The following is a 23756-nucleotide window of genomic DNA, read 5'->3' on the forward strand; positions in this document are numbered from 1 at the left end:
AGAAGGCGTAATATAAATAATTTTTAAAATAATAAATGGTTCTTGTTTTTCCTTCTGCTTTGTAATGCGACAGCAAAGCCTAAGCACACCACAGTTAATGTTTAAGTCACCCATCCAAGAAGTATTGCACCAAAATATAGAGCGCATATTATTAATATTAAAAAAGAATCTATTTTATGGAAAAATAATGTTTTTGTTTCACTGGCTCTCTGTAAATTTGATATATTAATCCAATTTAAGTATATGTATATACATATAGTATGAAAACTATTTACACATTATATTTAAAATATTTATGTATTACCGGGCCTTTTTGTAACTACGGAAAACTAGATAATGTGTCCAAATGTTTATCATCTCTCATCACCATATCAACCAAAAAATTCACATTATAAGTATCAAGTTTATAAGAATATCATACTAAAATACGTGTGTACAAATGACATTCAACTAAACGAAAAAAAAAATATTGTGATACTATTTAAGCAGATTACACGTTTTCGAATAAACAATCACAGGCGCACACACGTCAGTTCACAAACACAATCCTTGTAGCAAAATACGAGGTTTTGATAATGGAAAGGAGAAATATTTGGAAGTCTCTGCATTTAGAGATCTCATTCAAATTTGAATACAGAACGCCGCAACAAAAAGAGATTTAACGCAGAAGTGCATTCAGTGATCACTACAAAACTTCCAAGCATTTATTGGGGTAATCTTCCGAACTCGATGTCATTTGAGCTCAGGTATAATAGAGAAATGAACTGAAATTACCGTCAACGACAGGGTTCTCATACGTCCAACAGCAGCCTACGAGGATCCTCCACAACGTCTTTAATTCTTCTCAAAAAGAACACTGCCTCTCTCCCATCAATAAGCCGGTGGTCATATGTCAGCGCGATGTACATCATTGGTCTTGGTACAATGTTACCTCCAACAACCATGGGACGGTTCACTATTGAGTGCATTCCGAGGATTGCAGACTGCAATTTCAAAACAAATACGGTTTGGCTGATCATAAAAGTGTCTAGAGATGAGTGAAACAAGCTGTCAGCCAACCAAAACACGGAAGCTTGAATTAGGAACAAACCTGAGGAGGATTGATGATGGGAGTACTTAAAAGGCTTCCATAGACGCCACCATTGGAAATTGTAAATGTGCCCCCAGCCATTTCATCTATTGAGATGGTGCCATCATTGGCTTTCTTCCCAAGAGTGTTAATCGCCTTCTCGACTTCAGCGAAATCCATTCTTTCGGCATTGCGAAGAACGGGAACAACAAGACCCTATGGAGATCTAGAGTTAGTTAATTAGCTAAGAAGCATTTTTTATTTTAGACGGGTACAAGTAAATATATGGGTGTGAGTTATGTTGTTGCTGAGGAAACCATCCTCCATTTTGCGGTCGATCAAGTAGATGGATTCGCTATTTGTCTTAGACATATTTGATCATGTTTTCTAAAAAGTTGAAAGATCTTGTTTTCTAAGAAACAGTTAAATCGTACTTCTCTTCTGAAATATGAATTTGCCCTCTGGTGACCTAAGCCAACTTCAGAAGGCAAGAAACAACCTATGAACTATTTATTTTCGGGAAGTACTAAACAAATCATTTCTTCTTATGACGTGTTAAAATTCACTAAAACAAAATTCTAAAATCTTGCCTTTGGGGTACCAACAGCAATACTGATATCGACATAGTCTCTATAAATTATATCATCGCCATCAATAACGGCATTCACTATTGGCTGCTTCTGCAACGCACTGATAGCTGCCTGAAACCCATAGAGAGCAAAGTCATTTCAAAGTATGTATAGTGAAACTTGAACAAGACTACAAGATATCAACATACTTTCACAAATCCCGACATCAATCCCAGCTTTACTCCATGTTTCTCAAGAAAAGTGTCTTTGTAATCGGAACGAAGTTTCATCAAATTAGTCCTGTTACAAGAAAACAAGGAAGCACATCATGTCATAATTTTGATCATCCAGTGTAAGAACATGCAACCTCCTCACTGGCTATCAAGTAACAGAGCAACTAAGATTCTTACTAATTGATATTATAAAAGGATTAACACTCGAGACACATTGATGGCATTTGATGAAATAACAGGCAAGATATTTCCCAAACGTAATTCAGGAACATAAGATCAAATAGAAGTCTGATCAGTTATCTTGCATTAATTGTCTTAACTGTTTAAGCTGAACAATAAAGGGTTGTATTGACAAATTGAAGTTAAGATATCAACATAAACACCAACTTTCGCAAGCATTTAGAAACTCCAAACCCAATCAAGGAAAATCTAACACCTGAACAAATTATAACACACAAAAGAAACAAATATTTTAGGAGTGTCTCCATCCAATCGCACAAACGTTTTTTGAAACATGCACACACACGAACGCTCCACATACCTCCCACTGTCCAAGAACCAACCATGAGCAAATATACAAATTTATTCTGTAAAATATACTCTATTTGGTTGTTTTAGGTTGTATAACTGCCCAGTTGGAATACCCCAACCCCAGCAAAGTGAGAATTATTTCAAACATGATTAACCTATTGAAATAGAAATCTTGAATATGAGATGCACTCCAATTGGCTCTTTAACAGAAAAGTTCAAAACAAAACCGTAACATAGAGCAAATAAACTAAAACCCGAACAACAGCACATAATTTACATGTCAACTTCATTGAATGTTGTCAACAACGCAAATGTGTTCTGGGAATCTTTCAATCGTGTGGCAACCCGTTTTCTTAGCCTTGTCATAGGAACCTGTCATCAGAGAGGATTCAAGAGTTATACTCCCAAAATATTTCATGAGAATATGATTATAAAACTGTTCAAGAGAATCGATATTTTTAGATATAAAATTGAAACTCACTCGTCTTTCCCTTTCTTTAGGGGGTAGCTGGAGTTCCATCGCTGAGGCTTTGGAAGGTGGTGGAGAACTTCCTTTAGGCTTTTCTAACACAGGCTTTGTCTCCACTTTGGGCTTTGGTTCCTCTTTGGGCTTTGGCTCCTCCTTTTTATCTTTCGGCAGGAGAAGGTGGTGGAGCAGCTTTGTCAGATGACTTATCATCAGAAGGTGCTACGTGTGTTGCACCTTCAGCAGATTTTGATATAATTGCGATCTTGGTGCCAGGTTCCACAGTATCTCCTTCCTTAGCTATGAGCTATAGAAATATGAAGAAAAATAAATATCAACAACAGTATCATATCCAAGGAGATAAAGTATTGGTCCAAAGTCAAAGAAGATATACCTTTTGAATCACACCTGCTTCAGGACTACTGACATCAATAGTGACCTGGGATGGCAAAAAAATAAAGAGAACTGTCAGCCACATGGTCCCATGAAAACTTCCAACGTCAAAAATATATTTCAATTAGATGCTGTAAATAAATGCCGCATAAATTTGCAACACGTTTCATTTTTTACTAATAAGTAAACGATGACGATTATTCATACTTTCAGGATTGGTTTTAACAGAAGCTGCTGGCAGCAAAAGTCCGAAACTATTTCTTTGTAACAAGTACCTTGTCTGTTTCGACCTGAGCAATGGGCTCATCAACTTCTACTCTGTCCCCAGGTTCTGCACAAAACACCATTCAGCATGTGCTTGGCCATCATATCATAATTCCAGGTGAAAAGAAATTTGCCACACAAAGAGGAGACATACTTTTTAAGAATGTTGCTAATGTGCCATCAGTTATCGATTCACCCATGTACGGGACAACAGCATCAACCAGATCTCCTCCTGTTCAAGTATAGACATGAGAACAGTTTAAAAGCAAGATGAAGAGAATAATAGCTTTCCTGCTCGTAGATACATTCATCCCAAATTCCACTATGGAGTAGCTGTATCCCACTTACGGGTTCCAAAATTATAATACACCCATTTCACTGGATATAATGAGAATAAAAGCCACCAAAACTTCAGGGATGTATAGTGAGTCTATGTCAGCACAAATGCAACTTTACGTACCATTAGCATTCATCCTAATGTTTTGCATATTAGATTTAAAGTGAGTTCATTACTATAAAGTATAAACATCGTATGGTGGTTTCAGAATTTTACAAAAGACATATTTAAATATGATAAGAAAACACTGTCCTGCTTTTTCATTTCTTTAAGTAACAACTGAACTCGAGGATAAGAAAATGCAAATAGTCCTCTAAATATCAGAAAAATAAAAAACCAGAGGACACATCCCCACAAGATTAGCTAGCTCGGCATTTCATGTCAGCAGTCTTTCCTGTACCTAAAGCCATTAGAATATTAATTTGAAGCAAATACATTAACTGGTCAAAGCAAAACTATGAAATACTCTATAAACTCTAAACACCAATCCATTCATTTCCCACTTATGGCTTGGAGAGTGACCTTCTTAAAGCCATAATGAAGGGTCAAGTATAATTTTAAATCAAATTCTGCTAATATTCTATCTCTAGTAAGAGTTCAAAATGCTGTTACACAAGCCAGGGGTCCAAATAACTAAAACAGGTTATTCATCATCATTCCAATTCTTTTAATTTCTTTTGCTAGACTAATCTGATGAAACTTTTACAGTCACAAAGCATAATTCAATCCCACTAATGATAGTAAAATTAAATACAAAGATCACATTTAAGCAGTAACTGGGAATGTTACCAAAGTTGTCCAAGTCCCAACCTAACAATTTATTATCAATTCTAAAAAGTATGCAGGACAAGAGAAATACTGATGCTCAAGAGAATTTATACCACCGTTTGAACAGAATGGCCTGCTCCAGATTTGCAAGGTGACAGGTTGCTGAAGACAGCTAACAGCTTCCCTGCAAAGCATACGAAGCATAAAATTTATCAGCTAAATTTTTTTCGACCAATTGCTTATCTTTCTTCAGTCTGTTGCCAACCCAAATAGACGAGAGGGAATGAGGGTTTGATATTAATTCTCATGACAGAAGAAAGTAGATGGCAGCAATAATGTCATTTGGCAGCCGGTGCCCTGTGACCACCAGATACCATGGTAGGGTTAGTTGATATCTATTACTATATATTAAACTTGAGCATCCCAGACAACCGTTGGTATGTTTGGTGAACCAAATTTCAGATTTCCATAAAAGTCCCTACCACATCTACCATATTCACACAAAAAATATCCTTCCCCGTCCCATGAAAAATGGGGAAAAACTACCTCCCTCATCCCACAAAGTTCCTCTCACCCCAAATAACTACCCCGTTTCCCCAATTTTCATGGAAACCTCCATCGAAAATGGTTTTCAAGAAACTGCCAATAGGAGATAATGAATGATGCACTATATTACTTAATTATCTAGTTGATTCAAAATATTATGGAGGCAATGAAGATTTCAGTTTGCTTTTTTCACTGAATTAGGTATTCTGTAAATTATACAGTCAAATGGATGATTTTGGTTCAACTTCCTTTTCAAATTCGGGTATTATGTGAACCAATACCTTTACTGGAAGACTATAATTTTATTTTTTAAATCCAGATGTTCTGTAATTTAGTTTCAAATAATGAAGGTTAGTTTTTTCGTTTTTTCTTATATATTTTGTTTTTAAAGAATTTCAAACACCGAAAAACCTCTATTCTTGATTGTCGATTTAGACAAGGTATTGTATTTAGATTTTCTTTTATCTCAAGTCTAAAAAATTTCCTATTTATGAGACAATTTTTCATAGCCCGTTTGGTTTTGTTAGAAAAGTGAGAATTTGCTTGACTTGGGGTCTTTATGACGTGGATCTGAAATTTGTTAATTAGCGATGTGTGCATAGGTACATGCAACAATAGCCTTGCTTTCTGCTCTTGGGATATTTTGTTCGACTTCTTATCTTTCTATTATTTTTATTTGTTTGTATTTGTATATGACATTAATCATGTCATCCAAATTTACTAACAATTGGATTATCATTATTATGTGTGATGATGTCATTTTAATATTTTAGAACAAAACGTCTTGGTTCGATCTTTTCATACTAAATACTAATGATTAATTGTGAATGCTTGGAATGATGTATGAGCTTTATAATATGGCACCAAAGAGAAATGATTGATATGGCACCAAAGAGAAATGATTGGATTTTTTTAACTTTTTCGGAATTTGGTTAGTGTTCGGAGTAGCTTTCAAAACATATTTTATTTACTCTTAAAATCAATTTTTCATAATTTCAAAAACTAAAAATTCCACTTTATCAGCATTGCAAATAAAATGAACGAACATGTGGTTTATCGTGAGATACTTTACAAATAATCATGTCACTGCGATATTTACTGACTAATGTTTTCAATCAATTGATTTTTAACCAATGAGGTCTTCGAAGTACAATACATGAGTTTGGATGTTAGCGTATATATGCTTGCTAATGAGAGAACAATATTCATAATGATGCATGAAGAGGGAGGTGGGTCCAATTTATTTTATTCATTTTATAGGATATTATAACTAAGATATTAAACCAAGAATTATACCATGTGCAACATGTAATAATCATATATTATATTGTACAAATGCAACCCATGTGCCACAGCCATCAATTGTATAGTAAAGCTCCATTATCAGCCATAACTAAACTGGTTGCTGGTTAAACTATTTTCAGAATCATAAAATAGTACCATACACTGAGAACATATGAAGCAAGTGTGAGAACACAATTCCAATAGCCAAATTTTAAATCATGCTACAATAACTACAAAATGTTACCTAAACAAGGAAATAACCAAGGAAAAATTATACGAAAAACATTAAATATATATCACCTAACCTTTTCGAAGTCAAATTAATTATGTGTCCTGTGACAAAAATAGAAATTGATAGCAATCGTCAAATTTGATCAGAGTTATTGATAGAAATCATCAAATTTGATTAGAGTTATAGTTTGACCTATATATGCACGTACCAGCAAAAGGGAGGCAAGAATAACTTTGAACATGGCCAACTCCCCTCTCGAAATATACGACCTATTCACATGCTCATAACAAAAGCGAAATTGAGTGAATCACCAAAATAAATCTGATTAGTTTCATCGAAACTATAATAGCACAATTCAACCATCAATATCACTCCAATATACTACATTGTTGCTAGTAGCATATGAATCATGATCACCCTTAACAAAATATCATCTCATAGAGCTGCTATGAATGGAAGAGCAATTGAAAATAAAGAGACATACATACATCAATATCACTGCACATCACCAATCACTACGAGTCTACGACACAAAACCATAAAACTAGGATATTCTGTAAATAAAAAATTGTTCGGTTTAAATGTGATTTAACCAATCAAAAGTATATAATATGAAAGACGAACTAAAATTGAATATCTAAGTGAGTCTACAACAAATAGAATCAAATATCTCATCCCATCAGCAACGTCAACATAAACTAATTGAAAACATGAAAAGAGAACTTCACCATCACCATTTCACACACTCATCAAATCATCTATACTTTCATATCAATACACATGCCAGAGAAATTACCTCCTCTGAGAGGGCGGAGCAAGTTCTTGATGTAAAAGCAGCCGGCCTAGGCTTACCCAACGACACCCCAAAAACCTGTTCCAAAAGCAACCGAGACATGTTACAGCAATACACACACGTATAACAATCCATACACAAGTGAAACATGAGGAAAGTACCTTAGTAGACGAGGCACCTGACGCGGCTTTCCGCCTTAAAACACCCAACATCACGCTTCTGTATTTTACCACCTAAAAACCCCTAATTAATCAAAACCCACAACGAAACAGGGAAAAAATGCAAAACAAGCGAATCAAAGAAAGTATGTGAAAAATGCCAAACAGATCTCGGAGGCAAGGCTTACCAAAAATGAAAAAAATCGTGAGGCTTGATTGACTAACAGAGGTAGGGTTTCTCGAAATGCGATGTGGAAACTAGTAGTAAAGTCTGGATTTTGGGGGGTAGAAGTACCTGGAAAAGGAATAGTCCCCCCAGATGTGTGAGATCTTCGCGAATAAAGAGATCAATTGCACGCCTCCGGCTTCATTCTATTATTATTATTACCTTCAATACTATCTACCAGACAAATCATCAGAAAAATCTATTAAAAAAAACTATAAAATAAACTTGATTTTTTTTATATATATTTTTAAAATAGTTCATCAGAATTATTACAAAAAAAAAAAAAAACCACAAGTCATCTCTATAAAATAGAATTATATTTAAATATTTTTAAAAAATATTATTTTGTTATATTATGCACATTGCAATGTAATGGTTAATCTTATGACTAAAATATGTACTATAAGTTCGAGTGACAAAATATTTTGACACTATGATATGAATATAACTCTTTTTTAGATCGAGTTCAATAACATGATTTTTTTTGGTTTGTTGGTTTGAGAATTGATTTTATAATATTCAATCCAAATTTGTGTAACATTACATCATGTTGGTGGTGGATTGAAGCATTTTTTGTAGAGTAGGTCTTATATGAGATGTGCTCACGAATCTTTATCTGTGAGACGTGTCAACCATACCGATATTCATAATAAAAAGTAATACTTTTAACATAAAAAATAATATTTTTTCATGGATAACCCAGATAAGAGATATGTCTCACAAAATACGACCCGTGATATCGTCTCACACAAATTTTTGCTTCATTTGTAGCAAGTCCTTCGACTTTTTGTGATTTAATCATTTATGTATAGATAAAATGCAGTGAATCTTGAAACTTTTTTTTATTTAATTCTTATTATAAATATAGTAAAAATAGATATTATGAATATATTTTATCAAAAGCGTCTAATAAATTGAATTCGAGAACTTTGGATATGTTCAAGACGAGTGTAACTTTAGATTTAAACAAATCGGGGCAAGCATACGTCTACATTCTTACACATGTACAATACAATGTTGGGTTTTACCATATCGAATTTATTCACATCCCTAAGCTATTTCAAAATAATGAATTACACAAGGAACATGTCACTTAGGAGTCATGGCTATTACATTTTTTTTATTTTTAATTCACCTTTTAAATTTTAATAATAAACGTGTAATCTACAATTGAAAATTCAGTATTTTCTAATTATTATCATTTTTAATAATATTAGTAATTTTATCATTATTGCATAATCTGACAATATTTTTTTAAATGAATAAATGTTCAAATATATCAAGTGGGTGAAGTCAAACAAGTATCGAGTCGCATTTGGCAACAAATATTGGGATTGGACTGTTGAGGCTGCTGGGCTTAAACTTTTTCGAATCATGATTATCCTAACATATAATTCCATGCATAATGACAAAAACTTGTGTGAAACGGTTCTCACGAGTCGTATTTTGTGAGACTGATATTTTATTTGGGTCATCCATGAAAATATATTACTTTTTATTGTGAATATCGGTAGGATAACTCGTCTCACAGATAAAATTCGTGAGACCTGTCTCACAATAGACATACTCAGTAAATATTACTAATATAAAGTTGAAATTTTTTGATGATTTATTAAATTTTAAATATATTTATTATATGTAGTTATAAAATTTAATAAATTATATAATTTTTAGCAGGTCCAATGAAAAAATTTCAGACAAGACGGGTCGTAACGACCATGAACCTTAGACTGATCTAACACGAGTCTCTACTCATACTCATGCACAACTAGTGATCATAGATTGTATGTTGATCCAAAATGAGTCGTATCACATTATATATATACATCGTCACTCATAGAATATCTCACCTTTGAAAGTGATTTCTTCGGCTCCTCCAACACTCGAACTCAAGACCTTCAGGTTTAAGTACTTAGATTTCTAGAATATTTGTACCAATGAAAAAATTTCAAACTAGATGGATCTTGAGTTTGGCCAAAACCGTCTTGTTGTTATCTCAACCTCATTCACTTTTTTTTGGCCGTTAAATTGCCTTTGCGATTAGAAACGTGATAAGGGTATTGTAACTTTGCCAACAATAGGACGATTTGAATTTTTAACGCATCAGAATTGAAGCTAATTAATTAACAAAACTATGTTTTACCAAGCAATCATGATTTTGCATTAAAATCAATAATTACATCAAGTAAACAAAGAAGTTGAGAACATCAAACCATAAATCATGTGGTGAAATACAAATTTGAATATCTATGATTCATTACGACTCCAGCTTAATTAATATATTCTTTCCCACGAGGAGGAATTGTGTCGAATCCCATGAAACCACCACCATCTCCTTGTCCATATGTGATCGGCTGGTCAAAAAACCATGTGTCGCTCCAGCTCAGTAGATATTCGAGCAGGCGACAGATTTGGGACTGGTGGAGGCTTCACAAATTAAATGAGCTAGAGTTTGGAGGTTGTTCTTCTTGCTTGCTAGTACCCAGATCATCATAGATGATTTTATCAATTTTTTCGAGCATGTCATCCGCGAGCAAATTCATGTTGTTCATATGAATTAAGTTGAGTTGTTCATATGAACTCTTACCATTAGTTAGTTCATCTGTCACCAATTCACCCTCCAAGATTTTATTCATCTTTTGTGATTTGAAGAAATTCCTTGATTCATCCACTACTCTCTTGTCCAAATATCTGTCATGTGTCACCATTTTCCTCTCCCTTTCAACAGCAGAAAAGTTCAAAAAATTTTGCATTCTCTTCATATAGACCTCGGGAGAAGGCCAAAAGGTTGCATTGTTTTCATCTCTTTTGTGTACCACGACTGCCGCCGTCGATTCCACATAGGATTGACAATTCGTTCACTTTTTTCAACAACCCTTCTGATCTATTTTTGTAAACTTTATTCCTCTGTTTCTCATCGGAGATCTTCTCGTGTTTGATTATTTTCTTTGGCATTTTTTAGTAGAGTTATGATATATGTTGTTTATGTCATTTTTCACTTGGTTAAATGTCCATATTTATAAGCAAGATGTCTGTCATAATTTAGTAACTAAGTTGTGTCATGCTGTCACAACAATTAGAATCAGATTATTAAAACTAAATGATGTGTGTTTTGCATAAAATATGAATGCATGTTGATATGTGGTAATATATGAGTTTTTTTTTTCCCCGTTACTCGAATAATTATGTAGATGCTAAATTTAATGTAGCACGACATAATCGAAATAAAATAATATGAAATATTAATCGCGATAAAAAAGATTACTCATTTTCAGCCTATATATACACACAAAAATAAGTTGAATATTTGTTGAAAAATATAACTCACTCTTTGAAATGTGTTCAAAGTTTACTAAAATATTTTCAAAATTTTGAACAATTTAATGTATATGGAAATTTTAAACGTAATGAGTAAGGAATTGCCAACATATGGTGAAGTCAACCTGACAAATTAACTAAATATTCGTAATATCTAGAAAAATATTTACGATTTATGTTATTATAAGATTTTTAAAATCACATATAGGAAAATACCAGGTTTTGTACATAATATATATGCAAGGATCGCAATACGAATAATATACATATTAATTTAATTATAATAAAATTTAATTTGACCACAAAAGTTAATATATATTAGTTTCAATAAATAAATATATTTTGTTTACTGGAATTTTATTTTACTTGTAATTAAGCTGATTTTTTGGAGTATTTTTTTTAATTAAAAAAATTCCAAGCGATGTATATAACAATAATAACAAACAATTTTTTCATATTGCATCTATATATCATTGGTTAATCAAATAATTGAAAGTAATAACGAATTCAATATATAGGTTCCGATCGAAAAAATAATAGTCATATAACTTAGCCTATTTCGATTTTTGGTCTTACTCCAACAAGTTGATTTTTTTTTTTATTTTTATTTTTTACTTTTAATCATTTTTATCATGAATGTTGACTTGCCCGACAAAGCCACGTTCCTATAAATTTTCAAATTTTGGATTTTTATCATTAAGACGTCAAAACTTATAAGGACATAGTTTGATACACATGATCAGAGCCATACCTATTGCGAGGCGAGAGAGGCCATCGCCTCAGGACTTGACCATCACAGGGGCCCAAAAAAAATCTCATGTTGTTGAGGTCTGCACTCAAATAGTATGTGAATTGGACATTTAAAAAAAAAATTGGACATTAACCAATTGAAAACATGATTAAATATGATGATTGTGTTCATTGATGATTTAATCAAATTATGTAGAGCACAAACAATAAAACTACACAGCTCATTAATTAAATTTTTAAAAATTTTGTATGCATAAAATGGTAATGTTTGTCCAATATATTTATTATTTTATCTTGTGTCAATTCATGTGTTAAACTTTTATATTTTACTTGTCGATTATTTGACCACTTTTCTTAACTTTATGTAGTTGGACACATTTCAAAAAATAAAACACAAAAAATTATGATACTTACCTATTTTATATATTTTTATTTTTATTTTATTGAATAAAATATTATATTTATTATTTAAAATAAATCATATATTTTTACAATATTGGTTCATTATATTTATCATTTTGTATTTGGATATTTTATATTGATAAATTTCAATTTTAGCAACATATCTTACAATTTTTGCCAATTTCAATTTTTTTTCCAATATAATTATTCATATGACACTGCATTACGTTAGAGTCATGTTGATGTTGTAGTGCACGAAAAAAAAAATCGCAAAAAGATAAATATATAACTCGTAAATTATATTTTTCTTATATACACGAAAAAAAAAATCGCAAAAAGATAAATATATAACTCGTAAATTATATTTTTCTTATATCTATTATTTGGTTATTTTTAATTTGCAAACTGAGCTTTACAGTTATTTATCACAACAAGATTTTTTTTTAACATATCGCCTCAGGCCATGTGAACCAGGTACGGCTCTGCACATGATAGGATAAACATGTGATATATAATATAATGATAAGTTAATGATAAATAAGATGTATGATATTATATTTAATGTTTGGTATGATTTTAATAAGAGTGATTAAATTTATATATTAGATTGTAATGACAAAATTAACCTTATCATAATAAATTTTATAATTTCAAAGTTGTTGCTTGAGTTCATATATCTTATCTGTTCATGCGCTGACTTGCATGATTTATTTATTTATTTACCTAATTTTATATATTATATAATATGATAATTGAGCCCTTAATTTTGCGAGTCAAGTCAAATATAAATTTTCAAGGTTAATCGAGTGATACTAATAATTTTATTGAGATTTATACAAATCATTAATCTAATTATCTCGAGTTCATTTATATAATTATCATATTATATAATATATAAAAATAAAAAAAAATTATTTGATTTTAATTTCTACCTACAAGTGAAATGAGAGAACAATAGGGTTTAAAATTTTTATATATTGAGGGCAATTAAGTCATTTGTGGTATTTTTATCATTAGATTAAAATTATCACATATCATAAAAGAGATATTTTATTTCTATATAAAATTATTTATCTTCTAAAAAGGTACCAAACGTGGGATAAGGATGATTATTTATCAATCACTCTCTTATCCCATGTACCATATTATACCTAAATATTGGTCTAATAAGGGTATTATATCTATGGCAACAATTGGACGATAATAATTTTTAATGTGTCACGATTGAAGCAATAAAACCAAATAATTACATCATGTAAACGAACAACTTAAAACACCAAAACATGAATAATGGGGTGAAATACAAATTCGAATTTCTGTGATTAATTACAACTCCAGCTTAATTAATTTATTCTTTCCCAAGAGGTGGAGTTGTGTCAATTCTTGTGTAATAAAAAAATCTTAATTTTAAGAAAATTTACATTTATTTTGGCAATTTTATATGTTTATCTATGCATGTTATGTAAACACGTTGAATATAATATAGTTAATAAAATAAATGATGACAATCGTGAAACACATATTTTAGTTACAATATATTATAAAAACAACGATTTTAGCCAATTGGGCCGCCTTAAAAGATGATAAGGGTCACTTGAGCTCGAAACTAACATATGTGATATTGTATATCACGTTTAATTCATAAGGACATAGAGATGTTTAAACATATAAATGGATGCTCTTATGAGGAGTTCATTGAACAACTCTTACACGGACCGGACTTTCATGTAGTTATCATTCATCGAGTTGATGAGCATGTGGCTATAATTGTACATCATTATTCCTTATGACAGAGGACTGTCACACCCCACGCCTGGAGTAGGTGAGATATGCATTGTCTCCAAATAAAATTTAAAAACAACAAGTCTCAGTAGTACAAAAATTCTAAAACCAGTCTTTGATTCCATAAAAATTATAAATGATTTACATTCCGAAATTCTTAAATATAACAGTGAAAACAAAATAAACGACATAATACTAAATAAAGTATGAACATATTTCTTCCATTTAAAATCAATAGGGAATCTACTTCATCAACTATTTAGCCTCCAAAAAATGCGGTTATATTCGATCTAGTTTTCTTTCTTATATTCTTTCTCAATTGGAAGGGGTGAGTGTGTGAGCGATATGGTCGTCACTCAATAAGTGAAGGTGACAATCCTCACAACTTTGAAAACAATACATATATAATAGTAGATTTTGACCAAAAAAATTTATTTTCATATAACAGTAATCGAAAATTAACTTATCAATAATAACAATAATCATATTTCACAAGTATACTGAAATAATTTTATTCTTCGAGGTTAAATTGATAAAGTCTCATATATGTTACTTCTTTAAGAGGTGATGTCAGTAGTAAACAATAATTAGTAATAAGTGGTATTCAGAATACGTATCACTATCATTCAGTTCATAATTATTTAATACACAAAAATCAGTAATCATATTTTCAGGAAACCATAATTTTAATATATTCATGTAAATATATTTTAAGTTTGACATAAATATTCATTTTAAAACATAAAGTCAACCTACATGCCAATTTTGAAGAAGCTTTGTCAAATGATGCAAATAAGTTGAACTGAGGTGATATTTTTTACATTCTAATCTTCTCGCTCATCGGGTGCCTTGACTAGTAGGATCCTACCTAGCCTAAGCTGGAATTATCATAAGCTAGGAAATATGCAAAGAATGTGTAGAAATTTTTTGTGTGAGTTTTGAAATATTTATAGCTGTGATTTACTACTCTTATTTTAAATTGTATTTATGGCTCATTCTTTTAAAAACTAATATTGTCATTATTTTTCTAATTACTGCACATTATGGATCATTTGACTTTTTGCATTCATGTAACCTCAAGGAAAATTTGAGGGGTCTCACAGGGACAACAACGAGACTTTGTACTAGTGTTGCATTTTGACCCGTTTACCGACTCCATAAGGATTATCAGGGTGATGAGATTTGTGCAGTTGTGACACATGCAGGAGTAAGTGCATTGTAATCTAGGATTCGTCATCCACTCAAGTGTGTTGATATCTTATATGATCTTATTAGAAAATAATACACAGAATTTCTGGCCAGAGTATGAGACGTGATTTAGGTTAAAAGAAATTATATAATTGCATATGCAATGTCACTATAATTATTAAAAAAAAATATTGCATATTACGAACAGTTTGGATAAATTATTATCATTATTACCACCGTCAAATAAATAATTAAAAACATAATATAAAATCAAAATTATCATCAAAATATAGAGATTTGAATTGAATGAGATAGGTAATTAGGTTCAATTATGGAACTAAATATAGATAGATTTGATTGCCGACGTTGACGGTCAATCTTTTATCACAAAGGCATCGCTTGATGTTATTTTTTTTGTAACAACATTCAATGCATACGCATGTGTCTATATATACTATTCTTATATATGTCATGATATATATTATATTCTTATATATGTCATACTATTTTTTTCTTTATGTATCACTAACTTAATAAGAATAAAAGAAAGATAATATGCATATAAAATATTTTCTATTTTAGGTTTTGTTCCAATAAGAGTATTCAATTAAAGCCTTGATTTTGGTACATTAATTTTTAATTTTTGATCACTTTAGTTCGATTTTTGATGTCATGTCGGACACGCACACAATTTTCGGTGACACATCAACAATTTGTGATGCCATGAAATACGAATATTAAATATTAACGCCAACAGCAACAATCCGACCATGTTCACATAAATGAAGTAGCATGGTTCAAGGTACGTAGCAAATGATCCGTGTCTTGCTAGCAAACACAAGCTACACTTTATTACGTAAGAAACATTATAACTTGCTAGCAGTTTATGATCAGCACTTAAAGTAGCAGAAGCAAGCGAAGCCTATGCCCCTCCGGTGACAAGCTCCATGCCGAGCCCTTTCCCAGCTCCTGCATTGTCTGTCACAATTCTCCGTTTTGATACAAATTCCAGTCCATGTTTGGCTCAACCTCCCGCACAGTTTGATGGCCGCCTCCGCCCTTTGCATCTCTACATACATGTAACAAAGCTTGTAAATTCATGCATGGTGGGGATTGGGGTTTTAATTTCTTGCTAACTTTTTCTTGAAAAAGTTTATCAAATTCAGTGTTGGTTAATAATTAATGGCACTGACGGGCTTGAAATCAATATGTTATATTCCAACTTCCAACTTGAACAAGATTTTTGATTTTGATATTCGTCAAGAATGAGAAGATTATATTAAACAAAAAGAAACAGATAGAGGGAAAAAACATCGTATAATAAATGCATGATTGAACATAAGACAAGCCTGAAACAGCTTTAAGGCATGCATGAAGTGCTATGTTTTGAACATGCATGCATATCAGTAGAAGAATATGAGTTCAGAAAACGGGATGACATATCAAATGAGAAGGGAAATTTTGAGCCAAGAACAAGGCTAGCTATTAGGGTATTTCTTTTTCCCTTATTTTTTTCAATTATTATGTATCTAAGAAATAGTTTTTCCACTATAGTTTAGCTGGGAGAAGAGAAGAGGATTAGAGAACATGTATGAGTGGCGAGTACACACCATTTGATGCTACGAAGAGAAAGCAAAAAAAGACAGCAAAGAAAATGTTGAAGCTTATAAATGGAGATTTAGCCATCTTTGCTATATCAATGTGTGATAGTGTTATATATATGCTTTGGCTTGTTGAGAATGAGTTGGTATTTATAGGAGAGCGAGCAGAAATAGTCAGGCAACTAAACAATGTATACTTTATTTATTGTTAGTTTGCCACTTGACTGATATTAGTATATATGTTCTGATTTAATAGGTATATTGGTTAAGTTAAGATTTAACACATGAAGGTGCATGCAATACCCGTATTTCACGTCTGAGAGTATTTGTTTATTTAACACTAATTCATATTGCAACTTGAGCATAACATTAATCGATATAAAGTAGGTCTGAGCTCGGACACGACATGAATTAAATTTTATTGTTAATATATGATACGAGAAAAAGTAAACATGATCATGTAAGTTGGCCTAGACATGGTCTTATAAGCATTGTCCTTTAGTGTTTGGATCAATGACGATCATTGGATGTGCAGCGAGGGAACCACAAATTATTATTTTTCATTTGTTTACATAATTTTATTTAATTTCAGTGAAGTTTTATGAGTTATTTTTTTAATTGTATCAAGTATTTAGTTACTCCAAAAGTGAAAGTTAAATCCATGAGAAGTCGAGAATCTGCCTTCCCATCAAATTTATTTTCAACAATATTGCCACCAATTTGACAAATGTGAGTGTGTGTATATGATCATGATATTATATTTTAGGCAAAAACTTGTGTGAGACGGTCTCATGGATTGTATTTTGCGAGACAGATCTTTTATTTGAGTCATCCATAAAAAAGTATTACTTGTTATGCTAAGATTATTACTTTTTATTGTGAATATCGGTAGGGTTGACCCGTCTCACGGATAAAGATTCGTGAGACCGTCTCACAATAGACCTACTCTTTTATTTTAATATTAAATAAAAAGAAATGTAGAAAATGACTTATTGATACACATAATTTTGGCAGTATGACTTTCGTGAAGCTACCACCTTATTTAATTGGAGTTCTGAGGCCCTCTTCAAATTTTCTGTCATCCACGTATCACCAACTCTTTTGTTGGAACGGGTCAAACGGATTTGACATGTTCTTAAATTTCCTTGTATATTAGTATATAACTTTTATGGTAGAATCAAAAGTTGATCAGACAAATATTCTGGGCATATCCAAGCAAATACAACCAAAAAAAAAACAAACTTAACTTAGCTTGAGCAATCAAATTATACCATCATCCTTGTCAAGTTTATATACAACATAATACGATTGTATTTTTCTTAACTCGAATTAGACAGACTCGTACCCGTATTATATACAAATATGGGTACAACAGTTGCTCATTAGAATTGAACCCTCAACGATACACTATATATATTTATTTTAGGTCTTAAGAAATTAATTTTGAGCAATTTTTTAAGTATTAATTATGCAAAGGGATAAGTACAAATACATAGAATTCGGATCACTTTCATGTGAATTGGGAAATAGTCATGGCCCCGGTTGGATTTCTAAATAAAGCAGGCTTTGGATTCTTAGTACTCACATTTCTTGGTCAAATTCAAAGTAATATAGAACTTGTAAAACCTATGTCCAACTATTCTATGTTCATTCTTGTTTTCTATGTCAAATTCAAGTATTCTATGTCCAACTAGTATATCATCTTCTACACCAATTATCAAGATGTGACTTATTAATCGCAGTTCGATTCATTAATACCAAAACTACAGAGGCGATTCTTACATTTTTAGGAGAACTTGCATACATGTAGCAATTTCGCCATATATGTTCAAGAAGTGGATCCCACAAATATATCATTTTGTCTTGTACAGTATTGTTCTCACTTTTTTCCTATTGCAGCTGTTTCTAATACAATTTTGTCATGTCCTAATCTCAGGCAGCCCCAAACAGGATTTTACATAACGAGTTCAATTTAGTCCTATAAAAATGGTTAATCCATACTTGGTTTATAAATCAATTCAAACCATCTCTTATCAGAGACTCGATATATATAGAATTGACCATTACACAAAAGTTTGAGATGATTGCGGAGAAATGTATGTGGAATTGGTCAATATGATAAAAAAATATATATATATGAATGGTAAAGGACAAAAACTTTAACTTGAGACGGACTTTAATAAATGTTCAAAATTTGTTTACGTCAAAAACATCCATATCAATGTAAAAAATAAAGAAGCAAGAAGAAAATAGAAACCTTTTTTTAAAAAAAATATTATGCAAGTTGAAATGCAACATAACCTCACTTACTAATACTCATTCTAAGATTACAAAATCGTGTTGAAATTACTAACACGAAATGAGTATGAGGCATGACTACCAACAGGAATATCGAAGATATGAGAGTCATATCTTGAATATGCAGGACAAACTGTTACATCCGCAGGAGCTATTCAATTGTGTATTTATTGAAATTCTACATATTACAATATGTTAAAATTTATTAAAGGCAAAAACTTGTGTGAGACGGTCTCACGGGTAGTATTTTGTGAAACGGATCTCTTATTTGGGTCATCCATGAAAAAATATTGCTTTTTATGCTAAGAGTATTACTTTTTATTGTGAATATCGGGAGAGTTCATCGTCTCACAGATAAAGATTCATGAGACCGTCTCACAACATACCTACTCTTTATTAAATATCTTGACTCATTGAGGTTGTACTTGGATAAGAAGATTTGATTTGAAACGAAGATTTGATTTGAGAAGTGATTTCAATGATGGATTTGAAATGTCACCATCTTGTCATCCATTTGGGGTGTATTTCAAATTCATCATAATTATCATTACATCAACAAGACAATAAGGATTTGAAGTATATCCAACATAAATTCATCTAAGTAATGAAGTTGATTTCAAAATAATAAATTTGAAATCCATATCTTCAAATTCTTCCTTTCAAAACATGAATTTTTAGTAATGAAAATTTTCATATAAAAAATCTGTGATATGTATTTAATTTATCCCATCTATATATTAAATCCTGGTTACGCCCCTAGTATCTGGTAAAAGAGTAAATGCCAAAAACATATAGTGTTCTAAAAATCTTAGTCCAGTTTAGTTTAAGAGCAGCTTTAGCTCGAAGCTTGCAAATTACCCTTAGCATTGGACAAAAGCGGTAAAAAAGAGGTAAAACATAGGTTGATCATATTAAGCATTATTAAATAGGTTCAAGTGCGATTTTTTTTTAAAAAAAAACAGAATTGATGAATAAGAAAAAGATGGAACAAAAATTAGCGATTTTCTTAGAAAGCGGTGCTAGAGATGTACAATAGTGTTTAATAAGGCTTAAGTGCGACTTTTTTCTAAAGCATTATTGATGAGGAAAAAGAAGATTAACATAAATTAGAAATTATACCAGCAAGTAATCCTAGTAACGTACAATTTTGGATAATTAAGTATATAAATTATGAATATGTGATAGATTTATCACTTCACAACCTAAGAGATATTATTGCTAATGTTCGGTTTTGCACCGGCAAATATTGTGGTTAATAGGGCTGGTAAAAATTCGAGTAAAACTGAATTAAACAACGGAACCGAGTTTCTGAATAAATTCGGGTCCGCCAATTAATAAATTTGGTTTTAAAATTTTAAAATATCAGTTAAATCGATTTGATTTAATTTTTTTGTTAACATATATAATTTTAAAATAATGCTGATTTTTATAAGACTTGTAGATTATTGATTTTATTGACTAGTGGGTCATGGGATTAAATCTTTGCCTATTTCTTCTCTTGCACGATTGCATATTTTTATGATGAAGAAATGAGGAAGGTCTAATATATATGGTGATGTCCATTCGATTTATTTAGTTTTTTACAAAAATGGGTCCGATTCGGTTTGTTCAGTTTGAGAAAATTCCGTTGGATCGGTAACTGAACTAACCAAATATTCACCCCTACTAAGTCATGAATCAATTCGACCTAACTGTTTATTATATTCGGCTATCTTTCTATTTTTATGATTCCCTTAATTTTTACGTTCTAACTAGTCTTATTTTTATGAATCTATTGAAGTCGCTTTCGTTTGAACTTGCCCGAAACAAAACAAACCAAACGATTCCTATCCCACCCTATCTGCTTAGACCTTCCTCTTTCCTTTTTCACTCGGAGAGGGTTTCCTCATGGCCCCTCGACTTACGGTGTTTACGCTCTTACTACTGTGATGTGAGCGGTTCAAATTGGTTTGACATTTCCTGATTATCCTGAACATCTAGCTAGTTTCATTTAGACGTTACAGAGTTTTATTCTCCTCAAAAGCGTCATGTGATGCATTCATCTGCCGTAGAAAAGCATAAAATAAGGGAACATTGAACCCTAATTGTAGGAATTTTCCACTCTCATGTTTTGTATAATCAGTTGGTCTCAGATAACCTAATTTTCTTTTCGTATGTATGTATTGTGTGTGTATTCAAGTGATATTTAAATTTTTACAAAATATTTTTTCTTAGAAAAATACTATAATATTTGTCATTTCTATCAATATACGGCCCCCTACCTAATCTAACATTGCATGTGGGAATTGGTTACATCTTGTGGTTAATGATTGGCCAGCAAGGTTTAGAAAAGGACAAGAGAGAGTATTCCCAAAAAAGCAATATATCAATATTCGTTTTTCTGGTCTTTTTCAAATATTGATCGATATTGATTTGAAAGAAAAATCTGGAAGCTGGTTAAGTACCAAGCTCATTAAAAGTTTGTAAATAATTCATCCAGATTTTAGATATTCTTATTATCGAGTTAATATGAACGATTTCGTTATTTGTCTCACATCACGATTAATTTCAGGACTTTCGTTATTTGTGTCACATCACGGTTAATTTCAAGACGTATAAGATCGATCGGACAACTAGCTCTCCTATCAATCAATTGTTTTATATACGTATTCGTTTTACGAAAACGTGTAACTTCATCTGATAAAAAAATACAGTGTATTATATTATAAATTAATTTTTTAAATCAATGTGGGAGTACGCGATACGCGTGCTATATTTGTTATTTATTTTAGTTGAATTTATTGTCATTAGCATTCATATGTAGGGGTGTTATTTGCACTCTATGATATCTTAATCACATTACACCTTACTATTTTATCTATTTATTTATCAATATTAGCCATGTTAACTAATTTTCAAAACTTATAATTCATTCTTTTTCAAATTAAAAATACTATAATAATTGTATTTTAAAATTTGATCGTAATTTTTATCTTGTATTATAATAATAACCTCATTAGTTAACTATAGTAATTTAAAACACACCTTAAACATTGGTATGAAATATAAATTTGATTTAATTTCAATATTTGATTCAACCAATTTATGTTTGTATTTTGATTTGTGTAATTTTATATAGATGATCACTTTTTATTTTAAATATATTATTTATTTATTATTAATTTTAAAAAATAAAAATTTCCAACAATTCGAAGAGCGGAAGCACATGGATCATTGCATGGTTATAAGGTATGTCGAGGGGCACCCATTGTATCTCATCTTTTTTTGGCAGACGATAGCTTCTTCTTTTTCAGATCTACCACAGAAGAAACTACTATCATGAGGAATATTATCACAACATATCAGGAGGCATCGGGGCAAGCCATAAACTTTGGAAAATCATGTATTTTCTATAGTGGTAATGTACACCAAGAAGTAAAAAAACAAGATCTCATCAATCTTAGGGGTGAACTCGCCATCAATCTTAGGGGTGAACTCGCCGCTTGATACTGACAAATATCTGGGTCTCCCATCTTTGATTGGGCAAAGTAAAAAAATGGTTTTCAGCTATTTAAAGGAGAGAATTTGGAAGCGAATACAATCGTGGAGGAATAAGCAATTATCAAAAGCTGGCAGGGAGATTCTCATTAAGGCAGTGGCACAGGCTATACCATCATATTGTATGAATGTTTTTCTACTGCCAGTATCTATAGCAAAATAAATCCAGCATATGTTAAATTCATTCTGGTGGGGTTCGAAGAAAGACAATCAACGTTGTATCCATTGGCTTTCTTGGGACAGGTTGAGCGTTAGGAAAGAAGAAGGAGGTCTAAGATTCAGAGATCTCTACGGTTTCAATCTGGCAATGTTGGGGAGACAAGGTTGGTCATTTATTTCCAACCCAGATACGCTCGCAAGTAGAATCTTCAAAGCTAAATACTTCATTCGAGAGGACTTTCTTACAGCCCAATTGGGTTATAATCCAAGCTTCATGTGGAAAAGTATCTGGAGCTCTCAATCATTGTTACAAATTGGATGTTGGTGGAAGATCGGAGATGGAACAAAGATAAATATCTGGAGTGATCCTTGGCTACGAGAAACGAACAATTTTCGGGTCCAAACCTCGATGATTTCTGGAATGGAATCACTAAGGGTGGCTGAATTGATGATTCCAGGGCACAAGCGATGGGATATTGAACTACTAAATGAGTTGTTTAATGCAAGAGATAAATGTGAAATACTGAAAATACCTCTGCATGAGGCTTCAATGGCAGATATCAGAATATGACACTACAGCAAAAATGGGAGATATACCGTTAAATCGGGGTATTGGGTAGTTTCTGAGATTATGTCGTCCAATATTGCTTTCAGGACCTCGGGGGAATGGAAAAATGTCTGGAAATTACAGATCCCACCAAAAGTCAAAACCTTCTTATGGCGAGCAATTAGAGATTGCCTACCAGTGAGAGCAACTCTCCAACGCAAAGGTATTTCAGTCCCACTCACATGTGTACACTGTAATGATCATATTGAAAACACATGGCATGCGTTTCTACTATGCCCTCTTGC

At 31.8% G+C, this 23756-nt stretch overlaps 2 protein-coding genes across 2 annotated transcripts; both read right to left on the minus strand.

Moving 5' to 3' along the window:
* Window positions 1–389: 389 nt before the first annotated feature.
* On the minus strand, window positions 390–8012 carry LOC142546000 (dihydrolipoyllysine-residue succinyltransferase component of 2-oxoglutarate dehydrogenase complex 1, mitochondrial-like). The gene is given in 16 exon segments (XM_075653470.1): window positions 390–983; window positions 1091–1285; window positions 1660–1770; window positions 1848–1938; window positions 2680–2774; window positions 2884–3039; window positions 3041–3175; window positions 3263–3307; window positions 3537–3592; window positions 3680–3757; window positions 4744–4814; window positions 6766–6793; window positions 6901–6961; window positions 7489–7563; window positions 7647–7718; window positions 7832–8012. Coding segments are annotated over 15 exon segments (1440 nt in total). The 5' UTR covers window positions 7698–7718; window positions 7832–8012; the 3' UTR covers window positions 390–791.
* An 8016-nt stretch (window positions 8013–16028) lies between these two features.
* LOC142544673 (defensin-like protein 1) lies at window positions 16029–17026 on the minus strand. Its single transcript, XM_075651708.1, has 2 exons — window positions 16920–17026; window positions 16029–16378 (listed from the first exon to the last, which is right to left on the minus strand). Exons 1-2 carry the CDS (start codon window positions 16993–16995, stop codon window positions 16200–16202), a joined length of 255 nt encoding a protein of 84 aa, XP_075507823.1. The 5' UTR covers window positions 16996–17026; the 3' UTR covers window positions 16029–16199.
* Window positions 17027–23756: the final 6730 nt, after the last annotated feature.

Source organism: Primulina tabacum, chromosome 5 (assembly GCF_025594145.1).
Source record: "Primulina tabacum isolate GXHZ01 chromosome 5, ASM2559414v2, whole genome shotgun sequence".
NCBI lineage: Eukaryota > Viridiplantae > Streptophyta > Magnoliopsida > Lamiales > Gesneriaceae > Primulina > Primulina tabacum.

Excerpts from the sequence above, each read along its gene's own strand:
- LOC142544673 (XM_075651708.1), bottom strand. The coding sequence starts at position 16,995 with ATGGCTAAATCTCCATTTATAAGCTTCAACATTTTCTTTGCTGTCTTT. Across the intron at positions 16,379-16,919 it reads TCTCTTCGTAGCATCAAATG|AGATGCAAAGGGCGGAGGCG; the intron begins GTGTGTACTCGC and ends ACATGTATGTAG.